Source organism: Pyxicephalus adspersus, chromosome 6, assembly GCF_032062135.1.
Source record: "Pyxicephalus adspersus chromosome 6, UCB_Pads_2.0, whole genome shotgun sequence".
NCBI lineage: Eukaryota > Metazoa > Chordata > Amphibia > Anura > Pyxicephalidae > Pyxicephalus > Pyxicephalus adspersus.
In genome coordinates this window covers 231,874-248,826 of record NC_092863.1, presented here as the reverse complement: position 1 = coordinate 248,826, position 16,953 = coordinate 231,874, and the positions used below count along the sequence as shown (strand labels likewise).

The 16,953-nt window shown below is 43.7% G+C and overlaps 2 protein-coding genes across 4 annotated transcripts in view; one reads left to right on the top strand and one right to left on the bottom strand.

Moving 5' to 3' along the window:
• The window catches only part of TEFM (transcription elongation factor, mitochondrial), a 7,657-nt gene extending 5,864 nt beyond the window's left edge, over positions 1–1,793 (top strand). For both annotated transcript variants that reach the window (XM_072414036.1, XM_072414035.1), the window contains exons 2-4: positions 171–598; positions 942–1,091; positions 1,297–1,793. In XM_072414036.1, coding sequence (XP_072270137.1) covers positions 171–598; positions 942–1,091; positions 1,297–1,722 — 1,004 coding nt within the window. In that variant the 3' untranslated portion in view covers positions 1,723–1,793. The remainder of the gene's footprint in view (positions 1–170; positions 599–941; positions 1,092–1,296) is intronic.
• Positions 1,794–2,856: 1,063 nt separating this feature from the next.
• ATAD5 (ATPase family AAA domain containing 5) overlaps positions 2,857–16,953 on the bottom strand; it is a 16,594-nt gene continuing 2,497 nt past the window's right edge. The window contains exons 2-23 of one of the 2 annotated variants that reach the window (XM_072414024.1): positions 15,360–16,840; positions 14,210–14,300; positions 13,944–14,075; positions 13,733–13,871; positions 13,449–13,497; positions 12,668–12,846; positions 12,390–12,547; positions 11,945–12,095; positions 11,597–11,860; positions 10,573–10,669; positions 10,421–10,494; positions 10,206–10,342; positions 9,977–10,127; positions 9,723–9,887; positions 9,431–9,558; positions 9,252–9,345; positions 8,803–8,867; positions 8,542–8,725; positions 8,286–8,461; positions 5,016–5,806; positions 3,962–4,120; positions 2,857–3,716 (exon numbers count right to left, since the gene is read on the bottom strand). In XM_072414024.1, the coding sequence (XP_072270125.1) occupies positions 3,638–3,716; positions 3,962–4,120; positions 5,016–5,806; positions 8,286–8,461; positions 8,542–8,725; positions 8,803–8,867; positions 9,252–9,345; positions 9,431–9,558; positions 9,723–9,887; positions 9,977–10,127; positions 10,206–10,342; positions 10,421–10,494; positions 10,573–10,669; positions 11,597–11,860; positions 11,945–12,095; positions 12,390–12,547; positions 12,668–12,846; positions 13,449–13,497; positions 13,733–13,871; positions 13,944–14,075; positions 14,210–14,300; positions 15,360–16,840 (4,944 nt within the window). In that variant the 3' untranslated portion in view covers positions 2,857–3,637. The remainder of the gene's footprint in view (positions 3,717–3,961; positions 4,121–5,015; positions 5,807–8,285; positions 8,462–8,541; positions 8,726–8,802; positions 8,868–9,251; positions 9,346–9,430; positions 9,559–9,722; positions 9,888–9,976; positions 10,128–10,205; positions 10,343–10,420; positions 10,495–10,572; positions 10,670–11,596; positions 11,861–11,944; positions 12,096–12,389; positions 12,548–12,667; positions 12,847–13,448; positions 13,498–13,732; positions 13,872–13,943; positions 14,076–14,209; positions 14,301–15,359; positions 16,841–16,953) is intronic. The other variant, XM_072414025.1, reaches the window with a different exon arrangement.

Here is a 16,953-nt window from a genome sequence, read left to right as displayed (position 1 = left end):
CACTGTCATTATACTGCCTCCTGCCTATAGGACATGGTACTGATATTATTTTACCCTCACTATACAGCACTGGGCACTATCATTACACTGCCCCCTGCCTATAGGACATGGTACTGATATTTTGCTCTCTCCATCCAGCACTTACATTCTCCTCCCCTTGTGTTTTCTAGGAAGACATGTGCTTGGGTGGCCATGTCTCTCCCCCAGGTCACAGTGGCGGCTGGTACACTGCTGCCGCTCCCTGGGCAGACAGGCCCCCACACCGGAAGTGACCTCATCAGAGACCAATGCCAAGGGAAATGTGGACAAGACCTACACCGGGCAACAGAGAGACGTCATCCTACATTTGTTAAACACGGCCTCTGAAAGTCAGCTGGATTGTGTGAAGGAATTGCAGGGGAAGAAAGCAGCCAGCATTGTGCAGTACCGTGAAGAAAATGGACTTTTTCAGGACCTGAACACCCTGCACCAGGTTCCGCAGTTCCAATCCACCTTAATACACAAAGTCTGCACTTCCATACTGAACTATAGCGCCAAAGCTGATGGCAATGTGATGGCCAAATTCCTCAAGCCGGATATCCCTTTGTGCAAGCTACGGGTGGGTATATAAAGGTCATCCCCTCATTTTTTTATAGTCACTAGAGGGGTAACATGGCAATGCCAGCCCCTCCTCCACTATAGGGCATCAGGTCCCTAATACTGTCATCACTAAAGGCATTTAGGTGTAGTGCCAGCTCCTCCATCCTATCAGCACTATAGGGAATCGGCACCAGGTCCTCCACCCAGTCACCAGCTGTAATCTCCATCCTCACCACTGGAGGTCATCAGTCTTAGCACCCCCACCAGGGGGAAAACATTGTTGGCTTGTTCCCATTTATATAGGGTTTTGTAGATGTGGCCGGTGTATTTTCTCCACACATTGATAAGCGTTGTCTTTTCAGGGTGCGAATAGTATTGTGTCCATCGTGTTTGGACTGAAAAAGCTGGCCTGGGTTCACATTGACTGCACAATGACCGTTAAAGAATGGCAGCAGCAGGAATGTTTCCACTTCATGAAGGGCAAACACCTGCCGGAATTGTATCTGGAAGATGTAAGTTACTGAAGCTTGTTGCACTATGTTGGAACTACAAATCCCAGGATGACCCTGTCTCCCATGGCAGCATGTGACCTGTGCTGTTCTAATCTTTATATAACAGATATTGGTTGGATGTGGATAATTGTATGATAGAGAAACCCTTCATCAGGCTGTACAATATATCCCTAGCACACATGATAATATTTGCTCTCTTCTACAGATCTCATTGGTGGTCACCCAAATTCCACAGGCAGATTTTTACATCCTGGAACGGCCAGCAGTCTCCAACCAGAACAGTTCGCTGTTTCCTGTGCTGTTACATCTGCGTACGGTGGAAGCCATGTTGTACTGTCTGTTAAACCCCCGCTTGTTGGAGAAGCAGCAACATTGTGTGTTCAGCATGAACAGGAATACTGTGGGAAAACACTTTGAGATCATGGTGGGGGAGTCACGGACTAGCGGAGTGGACATTGTACAAAGACTCATTCAGGCAGCCATTGCTGCACCCAAACCAAGAGTAAACTTTTCTCCAGAACTCATCCACCAGTACCGCCACCAGTTGCAGGCTCGTGGACAGAACCGCAATGAGGAGATGTGTGATGCACTGCTACAAGCTGTTACTTTCTATGAGCTGGTTTCTTTCTAGAGCCTAGACATAAATTCTTGTATATACTGCCTGCTGATCATACACAAAGCATAAATGGAGGCACATAGAAACCTGTCCAAGTGACATTATTATTGTGGGTCTTATTACTGTGCAGAAACAATGGTCTCTCTGCTGAGATCCAGCATCCCCCTTCACCGAGCCTGAATATTAGATAAGCTCAAGCTTCCTTCTGATTGGGGAGTCAGAGAGAATAGTTCCCTCCTGGCAGGGTACAGGATGTTCTACATAAAACTTCCTTTACACACCGTGTGTGTGTGTGTGTGTTTATGTATATATATATATAATATATATATATATATATATATATATATATATATATAGAGGGAGTTTACACCTAAAATACAACTACGTCCTTGTAAGAAGAGTCCCTGTGATAGGTCAGTGGTAATAGAGGAAATAGGTGAGATCAGCTCTGATCAGGGGACCCAAGTTAGGTAAGTTGCTTATTATTCATCCCTGTGTCTGGAGAAATCTGCCCTCATTTGGGGTAATAGCTTTCAGAAATGGTGGCAGGGCAGTTGTAAAGTTGCCACTATACTTTGAGTCTTTGTAATCTTCCCCCTGTACTTCTGTATTTATTCTTTGGGAAGTAGATTAAAATCCCTGGACAGGACTTCTATCTAACCTGTCCCCCAATGTCAGAGATACAACAGACATTCCTCATCGCTCACACTCATATATTGGGGGTCTGTGTTCAGGAAGTTCCATTATCACATACTCCTCTTACACCAAGGCACGGCAGATTATAGGTGGAAGATAGGACTGCGGGGTGACGTGTTACTATGCATACCCCCAGGGAGGTTAATCAGGTATTTTAAAATCTGCTTCCCCTGGCCCCACGTCAGGCACCGGCAGGGGAAGAAGATGCTCTGGCAGTTCCACCCCGCCTGTGGCTCAGGGTTACTGCTTTTGGTATGGATTCACCCCGAGCCACACTGGGGATTACAGCTAGGGAGGTTTAGGGGTTATCACATTTTGTCACTACCAGACACAAGTCTACCAAATAAAGGGGAGATCTAGAAAACCGTTCCATGTAGATGTGGGGTGCATAACACCCTTTGAAGAGATGTCAGCTCATTCATTACCCTACACACACAATGTAAACACACCTCATTCATTCATACAAAACCTCTTTAATATTCCAGAATGCCATAAAAAAACAGATTTGATACATTTCTGGGCCATTATTAATAAAAACACTAAAAAGGACACAGCTTGCAGGGAGAGACTTGTATACAATGCTGTACAGTCAATATACAAAATACTCTTTATATCCAGTATGACAAATACCAGGTGAGAGACATGAAACAAGAACTGTCTGTGTTATTCCCAGAACCTCATCAATCCCCAATATTGTACTGCACATTGATTGCTGTGACAAGGGATTTATTGTAAAGTCCACATTCATGGAGCGGATTCTATAAACTGGCAGCATTCACAAGCCATGGGGTCAGTGCGCCCTTCCATCCCTGGGGTCCCCCGGAAGCACAGTGCGCCCTTCCATCCCTGGGGTCCCCAGGAAGCACATTGTGCCCTTCCATCCCTGGGGTCCCCGGGAAGCACAGTGCGCCCTTCCATCCCTGGGGTCCCCGGGAAGCACAGTGCGCCCTTCCATCCATGGGGTGGAGGCCTCCAGACATACAGTACACACATCAGCAGGGTGCGATTCCATTCATAATATCTTCCAGACTTGTCCCAGACGATCCTGGCTGCATGAATGAATGAGCTGTGCATAATATATACAATTTACTATGGAAAAGTTTATAATAAAATATCTAATTGTGAATAAATTAATATCACACACACAGAAAACAGTCCATTATCCAATAATTCTGTACACAAGCCCTACACTAGCTACAATCCACATTATTCCTGCACACGGTGCAGCTGAGGATTATGGGAAATCTGTGGCCAGACTGTTCACTGTCGTCTTCGGTAACTCAAGGTGGATTCCCTCCAAATAATGCAGAAACCTGTGACAACACATTACACACACAAGGGTTAGCAAGAAGTCCATATCCTCTCATCCTCCAATGAGAAAGCCTGCATATGAAGCATTCCTGACACTTTGAAGGAAAAGATTGCCCCATCCACCCGCCCATGGACATTACAAAAGGTGTAACTGCTGCCCCCAACATTAGTTTCTAGTGCCACCTAGAGGAGAACGTAGGGAAGGCTGGACACATCCGCCTCACAGTTCTGTGTCTATAGCTCTTACCTGCGTTTTGTTTTCCCTTCTTCTTTGGCCTTCTCTATCCTACAAATGCTGCGAAGGGCTGGAAGGTATTCGGTCACATTGACTTGTCTGTTACCCAGTGTGATGAAAGCTCTGTTTGATAAAACTGTCCTCACAACGGATAGCCTCTTCTCTGCAGTGCTAAAATGACACAAATAATTACTTTTACATGTTGTATAGTTTACCAGAAATTAAGACACTTCATCATGCTCATGCAGGCTGCCATATCTCATGTATAAAGTGTGTACAGTACAGGCCGGTATGAAAGGAGGGTGATAGGAAAACCTTCCTGCAGCTTCACCTTCTATAATATGGGGCAGACTGAAGACTGAACCAAAACCTGACCTTCTAGAACAAATCTGGAGCCTGGATTTCACTGGTTGCTTGCTTCTTCCAGGTGATACCTTAACAATTTATAGCCAGAGACTGTCAACAACCAACATAACAGCACCCATATGATTTACACATGTAGGTGAATCCTAATTCATGAGCTCAATTTCCATATACAAGCTGAACATAGTCATACATCAAGTGACAAAACGTCCCTGCAAAGCCTTCTCGGCCCCCATTCACACAGACTACCTGCAGTCCCCCCCATATGTAGGTGGCACTTCCTGCTATGGGGGGGCATGATTCCGGCTCCATGCGCCCATACCTAGAAGGTAATCATTGAGAACAATCGCTGCTTTTCCAGACTGACAAACAAAAAAAACTCTTTGTAAAGATACAACCACATCACCCGGCATATACACGGTGACACTAATCTAAACGATGATACTGCTGAGATGAGGACAGCACATGGCTCAGTTTCTATGGGGGGAAATCTCAGATAAGTCTCCTAATGTACATAATGACAATACTAGAATACATTTATCCCCTAACAGGAAGGTCCATGGAAATCCCCTTGTATCCGGTCACATGCACTGGTCAGTATGTTGGTTTCACCAGGGCGGATAAGCAGCCACTTATAATAAAGGTCTATGGAACCTGGGCACGTGAAGAGAACCAACGCTGATATTAATAAATGGATTCTTACGCTGTAGCAGTGGAGGTTTGGCTGAAGTTGACCTCCTGGCGGGATTTGGACACTTGCAGTGTAAGTTGTTCTGTTGGATCGTGTCCAGCCTGTCTGCACTGTTCTAGTGATGTGTCCAAGGTTTTAGTGAGAGCAGAGGAACACTTGTGAAAAGCAAGGCCTTCTATATAAGCTCTGATTTCCCCAGCAGTCTGTACAATCATAGGGTCCGCAGTGTCTATCCTCAGACTATCACAAAGGCCGTGCCTTAACCTGCTCTCTGTCCAGTTCATATTGTAGGCATACGCCTGCTCGGCCGCCTCACATGTACAGCAGTCAAGATAGGACAAGTTATCAGCAAAAGTGGCCATGGAGTCCAGACAAGTGTAAACTAGGCAAGAAGCCATCAGTTCTGCACCGGCCAATTTCCTCCGTAGGGGAACACTGTGTGAAACTGCTTTCCCAGGATTTTCATGCGTATAAGATTGGTTCTCATCTACTGGTTCATCAACAGTCACCTTATTGAATACATTTTCATCCAAAGAACGGGAGTCACTATCAAACAAGTCACTGTCATTGAGCAGTAGCAGCTTTTTCCTGCGTTTCATCTGTGCCGACATCTTTACATCTTCCTCCTCCATGGATGGAGCCGGTTCGGTGCTCTCATACACAGGGGCTTGTGACTCTTTAACATGCAGTGGTAATGGCAGAAGGTTTTCTAGGTTGCAGAATAGCAAGTCCTGATTTCTTGTTTGGAACTCTGATAGCAGCTGCATTATCCTTCCCAGCTCCTCAGGTTTGGAGATTCGACCCTAAAACAAAGCCCAGAATTAGTACAGAATCAATCAGCAGAATATCTAGAGTCTACTACACACAACATAATGAGATATTAATAGAAGATGGGTGAAGAAGAGGCAGAAAAGACACAGATACCCCTATAGGTGTACACAGAACAATTCTTCATTGGACAGAAAGCATCCCGGAAAGTACAACGCACAATCATGGAAATTAGGGCAGATTGTTTGATGCATTTCTTATTTTCTAGCAGTATCAATAGACAAGTAAACACCATTTTTCCCAATCACAAAGAAAGCTGGAATATGGTGGCTGATCCAGATCACAGCTTCCACATACAGAATATCACTCATTAATATGAATGAGACAAGCAGATCCAATGTCAGTGCTGTGTAATATGTTGGCGCTATATAAATCCTGTTTATTAATAATAAAAAGTTACAATTTATTTTAGTTTTCAATAGAAGGATTTCATGTTTCTCTGTCCCCTTGGGAAGATATCTGTCTGTTCCGAACATAAAACAGGAATCGGGAAGATCTCTCTCCATCACAAGATTTTCCTGTCACCACTATAACGCTTCTAGATTTCCCTATATTTTCTGTCTTAGTAACAATACAAAGAGAGGAGCATGGCGGATTCTAATATTGCCATAACATCTAGTTTAAAGGGGTTTAGTGCAAACTAATGTGCAGGCTGCTAGAACCGATTGTCACAAATAGTAAGCAGCCAAGCAGGGACACAACAATACTCCCAAGTCACACCCAGGGTATGAGAACATAATGGAATCTGAAATCATTCTGCTTTCCCAGCCATTATTAGATGCACACTATGTGTAAATGTCTTATGACATCATGGCCACAGTGTCTCCTCTATTGCACCATGCATTATTGTATATGAAGGCTGCACCTTTATAGAAACATTCATCTCCAATGAAGGTTATTAAACGGGTCATTGCAATACTAGATAATGGCACTTACATATTTCTCAACTAATGCACTCCGATGACCACAAGAGAATATCCAATCCCATTTTACTAAAGCCACAGCCAACACAGCTAGAAATGTTACAAAATAGAAGAAAGCACAGTCAGCCCAAGGCCTCTTCACTACAAAGTAACATACTAAGAAGGAGTACGTGTCCCACCATGAGGCCATAGGTGTGGAGAAGCATACATGAGGTCTGTACAGCAATGTGGGACCTAATATCATGCAGTTACAGGGATTCTATCACTAGCTGCACCGGGTTACTTGGTAGATACCATTACACATGGAACAAGTATGTCAACAGAATATTCTGGGCTGAAATAAGGGTCCTGGCCCGAATCCTATTTTTTACATGTGTTTAATCCAAATGCAAATAAAGTTACCTGAATTAATGTCACCAACACACCACAGACTTCTGCTGTACTTTATGTATGAAGCCTCTCATACCAAGTCATTACAGTATATAGAGATCCTTACCAAATGAAAACATTAGAATAGTAAGGATATTTCTACTGGAATGCACCTAACATGGCCCATATATTAAACATTCCCTGAAAGCTCCAATCAGTGCTATCAGCAGACATACATGACACACCTGTGCATCGGACACACCTGGGACAAATGTAACCAAAATGAACCTGAGAAGTCTGAAAAAAAGAGAAGCCCCAGAAACCGCAGGAAAACCAGATATATAGAGAGGGGAGAAGGTGACCCCATACCTCAACATACTTTATTACATATACAGGGAATATGAAATATAGATAAACTGATTCCTCTAAAGGTCTCCATAGTGAAGCAATGCAGGAACAACCATGACTTAAGGCTGCCATAGTGAAGCAATGCAGGAACCATGACCTAGGCTGTCATTGTGCAGGGAGATTGTCTGTAGAATGCAGCTCCTCATGATATTCCACCCATTCTAACATGAGGAAAGTGCAGAATGGGACCTTCCAGTCTATTAGGAAATGGGCTGAACACTGCAGGGCAATCTCTCCGGCCCGTTTTCATTCAGTATTGTATGTCCATGTAGTTTTAGGCTTCCCTGAGGTTAGTACTGGACTACATAATCTGCAATGACACCATCATAATCAGCCAACTCCAACAGGTAGAACACATGTGATGTGCAGGAACAAAGCCCCAGGAGTGAAATCCAGCCAGGATCTGCCCCCACGCTGCAATGAGGGGCCCAGCTCTCCAACTGTATCTCTATGCCTCATTGAGGGGGTAAGGGACTGGATTGGTAACGCTCTCCCATTTCACCAATCTCAGGTATACTGACCATCAGCAAATAGAGTATGTTTCACTCAAAGCTACTAACCTACAAGGATGGCTGCTTTTTGGTGTTTCAGGGGTTATGTTTTCTGTCTGGTGTTGTCAGAGCCACCTTATGTATACAATCCTGGCAGATCCAGAAATGTTAATTGCCCACCATGAATATTAGGAGGTGAGTGATGGGCAGTACTTTCCTTTGCTGCCCACTGAAATACATTTTCTGGCACCCCAATCACTCACCTTCACAAATGGGACCAGGCCTTCTGTTGGAGGTACTAAGCTACTGAGTCCCATCAAGTTTTCTGCACAGCCAAAGTTACACTCTGGAAGCTCTTTGGGATGCATTTCCAATGTCACATCAATAGAGCTTTTCCCAGGATCCTCTTCTGCAGCAGACGTTAAAGTACCATGTTTACCTGGACAATAAATACGGAAATGTCAGCTCTTTGCTGCACAAACTTGGATGGAGGATTTGAGGAGGTATCTGGGTACTCACCAGCTGGAGGAGACAGTTCCTTCTCTTTTAGTCCTCCTCCTCCACTACGAGCCCAGAACTGAAGCTGAAGCAAACTTTGTCTTATGTCACATGTGTTGGCTGTTAGAAACGTCATCAGGTCCTTTGTGTCCATCCTGAGATTCTCAGCCAGACAAAGAACCTGCAGGTAACTAGCAACATTCACCTGAAAAAATGATGGAGGAATATGAGACTTGACCAGAGGACAAAACTGCAAGAGTGTGCGTCTTGTCCTGTACTCACCACAGATGGCACATGAAAAGTGATCTCCTCAAACACCCCATCAAACATCGAACCAAACATTGCATCTAAAAGGAAGGACACAAAAGCACTTTCAGGAGAACTTTCTTAGGGAAAAAATACAGCATGGTAAAGCGAAATCCTTTACCAGACATTAAAGGCTGTTTTAGAAGCGGCACAGTGGTACATTATTATCCCATATTAGAATGGGATAGGGAATGGAAGAATAAGGAATCTGTGGGTCAGACAGCAGAATGACAGGGACATAACTGGATACACTACATAATGGACACAAACACAGGATGAGCTTGCTATGTCTGGTTCTCAGTTTTCTTTCAGATCCACATTGAATCTTAAACTTTCCATTCCTTGTGATTACAGACTGACAAGTGCTGTGCATGCATTAGGACCTGTATTAAGGCGCATTGTATCATACGGGGTGTTTATCTTACCACTGGTTGTCAATATGACTGGTCTCTTTGTCGTGCTCATAAAAGTCTTTATTGCACTCAAGAATCCAGAATCCTCATCAAATATCACATCAACCTGGAAGAAATGGCAGACACCTTACTGCTTCAGCATTTAGACACATAGCTGTCTGTTCATAGCACTGCACATACCGAAGACTTACCTCCTCAAACAGAATAAGGGAGGTGGCACTCTTCCTCTGAGTCTCATCAGTTCCCTTTTCTGTAACAAAAGGTGTTGGCTTTACAATTTTATTGCTGGACATCTTCCCATCAGATATTGTGACAGACACTGTAGAGAAGAACAGATCATCATCTGCTGCTTCATTTTGGAAAGTAACAACTCTAACTGTATACGATAGTGTGCACAATTGCTTTATCTTAGACGTAATGACCACCTGCCATTCAAATGGTAATTAGACCTGGATTCAGAATCAATAGATTTACATTGAATACCTTTGCCATGACCTAGTGAAGTTTTCTTCTCTTCACTTTTCTGCTTTGGTGCTGCTTTGAAGAAGTTTGCCAGTGACTTAGGGGCCAGGCCTTTCTTCCCTCCTCTGGGTGACATTGGAGGTTTCCTGGGAGAGGACACCACAGCTTTTGGAGAGTGTAATTTCCCTGAAAATGGAGAAGGAGTTATCAATGGAAACTCCATGCAGGTATAGCAACGTTTCCTGATGTCATTTAGTAAACTCTAAAATACATACTAGGAGATTTGCCCAAGCTGTAGCTGCTGAAGAAACATGGCTTGTGTGCATTGACACCTTGCTGGTCCACCTGGTGAGACTGCGTCGCTTCTTTAAGCTGAGCTAAAATCTGGCGTCCATTGCGCTGGCAGGAAGCATTTACTTCAAAGACCTGGAAAGAGAAATCTCATGTTATATGGCGATACATTGGAGCGCAGACCTGGTTGAGACTAAGGAATAAAGAAGAAACCTTAAAGCCAAGCTCCTGAGCACAGGCGTACACAGCAGCCGTCTTCCCCACACCCGGAGGACCAGAAATAAGCATAGTGTTACACAAAGAATCTTCATCACTGTCCTCCTCATTGAAGTCATCCGTATCCCAGGTGTCTATACAGTACAGAGAGAATATTATATAATAATTGTATCAATGGTCAGGTATCTGTGTGTGAATACTGGAAATCCTACCATTCTTATCTTTTTCCATCTTCTGAGTTCTCCTCTCCTCCCTCTCTGCTCGAGCCTTCCAATCCCTTAGCCAGCTATAATGATATAATAATAAACAATCTGTGAACCACAATAACAAAACATATCACACACACAAAGTTCCCTACACTTACCTGTGCAAGCTCCTGATGGCAACATAATTTCCTATCAGCTCGCTGGAGCTCTGTGGCTGGTACTTCTCTGTCCATAGAACATCCTCACACACTGGACCTGAGGCAACGAGAAATGATCATACTTACAGAGAAATTACTTAAAAAGGAACTATACTCTAAACTCAAAAAAATAAACTCAATCCCGCAGGGCAGTCCGATCACTCCTGGGGTGTCGGGCATCGGGTCCCGCGTCGTCTCGGCATCCGTCCCGGAAACGGCGTGGCCATCTTCGTCTTCTCTTCTGGGTTCTTCATCCTACGTCACCTGACCCAGGCGTGAGATCGGGTGACGTAGGATGAAAAGAAACTTTGCCGATCTCACTGCGCATCCGCAAATTTTTGTGATGTGTGACATAGGTATCTCGGAGGCTTTGTGCTCCCATTCATTTAGGGGGCCATGCGGCATCCTTTAAAAAAAAAAAAAAAGAAAAAAAAAAAGAAAGGGTGTTGCACCTAAAAAACAAAAACACAGAATTGTTACCTTACATAAAAGAGTTCTCTACCCTTTTATGTAAAGTGAAAATTCTGAGATTAGGTACGCTTTAACTTTTGGTGGTAAAAGGAAAACATTTTTTTTGTTAATTGATTTTCTAGCTTCTAGAGAGGATTAAACACTAGGATTGTTTTCTCTCCTATGATTCTATCCTTCTATCCTTATCAGATTTGCATGTTTTCCTCATGCTGAAATGCCAGGTACTGAGGTGGTTAGCAAGGTCATTTCCACACTGTTTTTGTGACAGACAATACAGGGTTCATTTACAAAACGTGGCAGCGATATGTTGCTCAGATGAATGAATAGGTAGGGACAACAACTAAACTTCCCTCTGATTTTTGGAAAATTGTCAAGAGACTAATGATGGAATATGAATAGTGCTAGTGTATGTTATAGTTATAAACATGCCCACAAAGCCAGTACCATGTTGTATGTTTCTCACAGATGAATAGTATCTGATAGATGAAAATGAGCTCATGAAATAATGAATTACCTTCAGCATCTGGGCCAGGTGTCTCCTCCTCCTCGATGACGATGACATCAGGATCTCTAGAAGGACCACTTCTCCTCAGAGACCCTCTGGACAGCCTCTGCTTCCTGGTTTTACCTGCCGACTCCTCATCTGGCTCATCCTTAGTGGGGTCACTTTTCCTCTTCTTAGATTTTAGACCCGGAGAGTCTTTTCTTTTTCTTTTTGCCAAATTGTCTGCCTCCTCGGCAGTCTTATTTCTCAGATTTCTGTCTGGCTGCTGCCCACCTGAGATGTATTAAGAAAATATTTTACATTTTCAGTCTAATTCCACCCATCCTGTAATCCCTGTGTCTGATCCTTTATACACACCTGGTTTATTGTCTTGTAGTGCCAGGTAGTCCTTCTGTTTCTTCAGGAATTGGGTAAAGAATCGCCTGACTGGGAACTGAGGGTTATACCACCGAATCTCTTCCAGGAGACAGTTTCTAACGGCTTCTGAAAATATTGCTTTCCTGGTCAGCTAAAAGAAAACCGACAGACGCAGCTTTATATACTCCTAAGATATGTGGATGGTAAACACAGCAAAGTCTGCCATTAGTGACAATCAAATTGTGGGGGAGAGAGCCGGGACACCCCTCAGTAACAAAAACCAGTAAAGTATTTTCCTACTTATAACAGTACCAGCATTGTTCTGCAGCATTATACTTCAGGTGGGGAATCAACTATCGCTGAACAGTGCGATAAAGCATTTGGCATAATAGCAACACGACTGCAACAGCATCTAAGTGACATTTCTGATTTCTTCAATACTTACCATGCCTGGAAAGTGCTGGAGTGTGACAGGCACAGAGCAAGAGGTAAAATCTCCAATGGAGAGAGTGAATGAGGTAACATCTGGAACATCCAAAGAGACTGGAACAAGTTTTACCAACAAGGGGCAGTGGGGCATGACCATATGCCACTTCTCACATCCTACAAAAATCAGACACATACACTTAGCATAGAACACAGGGATATGGGTGTCAGGAAATGACCGGCACACAAATTACACCAATCAGAGCAATTTAGTAAAACCTTTTTGGGAAGACTCACCATCTTTCTGCTGCACATGAACCACGCTGTGAAAGGACATGCTGGACAGTGCGTAGGCCTCCTTCAAGGCAGCAACTTTGGCTATGTTCCGTTTTAAAGAATCAGGTAAACCACTTCTGAGAAATTCTCTCTTGGCTTTGAAGTGTTCATCATCCTGAGAATTCTCTGAGGCTTCCGAGCTAAAATAAATTATCAGGCTCATAAATGTCAATCGTAATGATTTCTGCTCAGATGTTTGTAAAGACAAGACTATTGAGATTGTAAAAATACAGAATAAGTGTTACACCAATATTCTTTATTTAGAAGCCAAGAAGCCCATGTTATCTAACAAAACTGGCTATGCAGGACGCTGCACGAATAGTAATAATAGAACCATCTATGCAGGACACTGCACGAATAGTAATAATAGAATACTAATACCATCTATGCAGGAGACTGCACGAATAGTAATAATAGAATACTAATACCATCTATGCAGGAGACTGCACGAATAGTAATAATAGAATACTAATACCATCGAATCAAGAAGACATGAGCATGTAGAGGCAAAAACCAACCTGGCCAAGGAGGAAAGCTGCACACGACTATTCCTATATTACTGCAACCCAAAGAAAGATAACAATGCCATCAGCTATGGGTGCAGTGGACATACTGACAGACCCTTAGGAGCCATCTCTTGGAGGCACATGAAGGGGAAGCAAAGCCTTTGTACTATGGAACATTTACCCCCAGCCAATGGATGGATCAGAAACACTGGCATGTTACAAGGAGCTTTACTCACCCATCATCAATTGTAATGATAGAACATTTAGTAGCTTTCTTCTTTACCTCTGTCAGAAATAAAAGAGAAAATGTTCAGGTAAATCATTTCCCATCCATCATAATTATTACAGAAATACGAGTACTCTTAGAGTAAAGCACAGCAAGGAGGAGGGGGACAGAGGAGATGAAACAACAGCCATAGGGATCACAGATACAAACTAATCTCAGCAGACACAATGCATACATTGCTAGACTGGAACATACCGCAGTCTTAGTAATTTACATATACAGAATTGTCCATACCACTAGAAGCTGAGATTTTTGCCTTTTCTTTCTTCCCCAGAACATCATTTAGGCTGCGAAGATTAGCCTTGTTCTTTTGCTTAGGCTGCTTGCTGGACTGGCATATGGGGGTCTTTTTAGGGGCTTTTGTGGTGCTGTCCTACAATAAAAAGGAAAACACTGATGTATAGCATGTAGTATGGGTGGAGGAAGTAGCAGAGGTATGACCTACCTGTGAGAGCCGTTTCTGTTGGCGTGCTGAGCGCCTCTGTGAAGTCTCAGCCTTTACAATGTTCTGCTGAATAGCTTTGGCTTTCTCCAGGATCTGCTTGGCTTTGTCTATCTTTTTGTTGTTGCTAGAAACCTGTGAACAGAGGCAATTATTATTATTATACAGGACTTATATGGCGCCAACATATTACGCAGCGCTGTACATTAAATGATCACGTGTGGTAGCTGATATTACAAGAAGTATTTTCTTGTGGTAAATCATCTCACCTTTTTACGGCCCGGTGTAAATGCCTCATCATCAGATATGGAGGCATTCTGTCTGTCACTAATTCTTCTTCTTAATCGTGTAAACCTCATCCTTCCAGGAAGAGAGAACGAAGTAACTCAATGCAAGTCAATGAGCAATAGAACAACTTCCAATATTTCTCCATGCAATATAATGTAGGATTTTTCAGGAGATGTTTGGGACAAAATTAAACTCCAAACAAAAACAAAAGAAGAAAATTTACAGTGTTCAACCAAGAAATTATGAAAAGTGGCAGCTCCAGTATTGCGACCCAACTTTTCAAGAAGGACCCAAAAACAGGCGGGTGGTGCGCCCAGCTAAAAGTACCTGGGGAGAACAGACTAAAGCTGGGTACAGACGTGCAATAATTGTGGTTGGTAAGGATCTTGCACAATGCATGAAGGAGCTCTGTACATACATACACACTTCTGCTCTATGGAGAGGGCAGAACAACGGAGCGGCACCCAGCTGTGCTCTTCCCCTTCACTCTTATTACAATTGTTCCACGTCTGTGGATCCCCCAGGATGGTCGTTCGGACAACAAGCACTGTACACACGCCAGATTCTGGTCCAATGTCAGCCCGGAGCTGATTATTGGACGAGAAATTTATGAGGCGTGTACGTAGCCTTAGAGCAAGGGTGTTTATACTGACAGGTACGCTCAAAAATCAGGAATTATCATATTGCATGCAGCAACTCATTGGGTTACACATTGCACTCTCTGGCAAAGTAAAATAATTACAAACATTTCATAGAAGAATATTATTATTATTGTTAGCCTGTGCAAAAAGAATTCCACTGAAATTATACTCAGAAGCCTACAAATAGAGGAAGAGGCATAAGATTTTTTCGTTCTTTATTAAAAGCTTGTTCCAGATTGAATATGAAGCAAAACCTCTGTTTCCATATGAAAAGGTTTTATATCTAATGAGAAGGAAAAATGTCCTCAATTTTTTTTTAATATATTTCAAGTTTGGGCCGCGCCTTGATCTAAGTTTTTAATTTGGTCCCTCTGTGTATTTGAGTTTGACACCCCTGCCCCTGAGAATACAGCACACCTGGCTAATGGGATGGACAGGGAATGATACACCTGAACATCTATTGGCCCAGGACATGAATGGACAATGTTACCTGATGGGGGACTCCAGGTCAGAGGATACAGTCAACACTTCAGCTTTGTAGATGTCATTTTTTCGGCTGGGAGTTTTTATTTTCGGGGTGGACATCAGTGGGGGGCTTTCATGTGTAGTTGGCACTGGTGACCCGGAGGTAGTTTGGGCTCGGTGTCTGCGCAGGCTTCTACGTAGGACTGGACTTTGTTGCGGTGGCTGTGACGTTTCTTCCAGTGACTGAGGCTTTGCTTTTCTCTCAGTAACAGGAAGCCGTTTTTCTGAATGTATTTTCTTAGTTTTCTTTAGCTCCCGTTTTAATTTCTGACCTTTCACTGACTCGCTTGGCTTATTTTCAGCAGGATTGTCATCTTCTCCATCTTTATCTGGAGACTTTTCTCCACTTTCCTGGATCTTGCCGTCATCGGTCCCCTCAGTAGTGTTCGTATTCAGATCTTTCTTTTTCCCGGCACATTTCTTGGCGAGGTTTTTTGGGTTCTCCCCAGCTTGCCGGAAAGCTTTCATGAACTGTTGTCTTTCTGCAGCCGTAGACTTTTGTTTTGTAGGTTCAATGGCCTCAATGTCAATGACTGCCAGTTCCAGATCCTCTTCCTCTATAACCACATTGGATTTTCTTTTCTGAATCACATGATCGCTATTGCCAGTCTGATCAGCTTTCTTCTGCTCTTCTGCCATTTTCTTCTTGCAGAATATGGAAGCAATCTTGGCCGGGACTTTTGTAGGTGAAGCTAGCAGAGAAGACAGATGGACTTGTGCCTGGATTGTCATGGTTTTAGGGGAAGTTTGCTGGGGTAAATCGGTATTCTCTATAGATGTTCCATGGGATCCTGAAAGCACAGAATCTTTTTCTGCCTGGCTTCTCACAAAATCTTCGAATGATATAGTGGACGGGCTTGAAGTATTATCAGTGTGGAGCTCTATGCTGGAATTGTTCATGGTGCTATCTGATAAAACATTATTACAATGTAGCGAGGGCTCGGCTGCTGCTTTAGCAGGATGTGCTCCATGCTTTCTCTTTAGGTTCCCTTCACTCAGCCCAGTGTTGGAAGCTGCTTGACTTTGCTGTGATTCCGCCTCATCTTCCAGGTCTTCTGCCTTGCTACAAATCTCTGCCAGTAAAGCTGCGGTATCACTACCCATAAATCCAGCCTTCCCGGGAGGGTTGTCACCGTCAGATTCGGCCTTGGTGACAACATTGTTTAGCTTCTTGATGAGCTGAGTCCTTTTAGCTTGCTTGTTGATCCTGCCCGAGGCTCGGCTGGATGTGCTGAGTGGTGTGGGGGGAAGCTGGGGATTGGGATCAGTGCGGGGTGTGCGCTCAGGGCTGCTCCCCTTCTCTATTACCGGAGAACTTCTAATGAAATAGTCAGCAATGTTACTGGGCCGGGGGGAGGACTTGTCTATGACTTTGGACACAGGGGAGAAGTAATTTTTGATGGTTTTGTTGGGTGGCTCTTCATCCTTCCGCTGTCTCTTACATGGCTGGAAAAGAAAAGTCAGAAAGTGAAGCGAGAGAAAGGTTCCATGTGCCCCGTACTCATCTACACCTGCGCGCCCCGTACTCATCTACGCCTGCGCGCCCCGTACTCATCTAC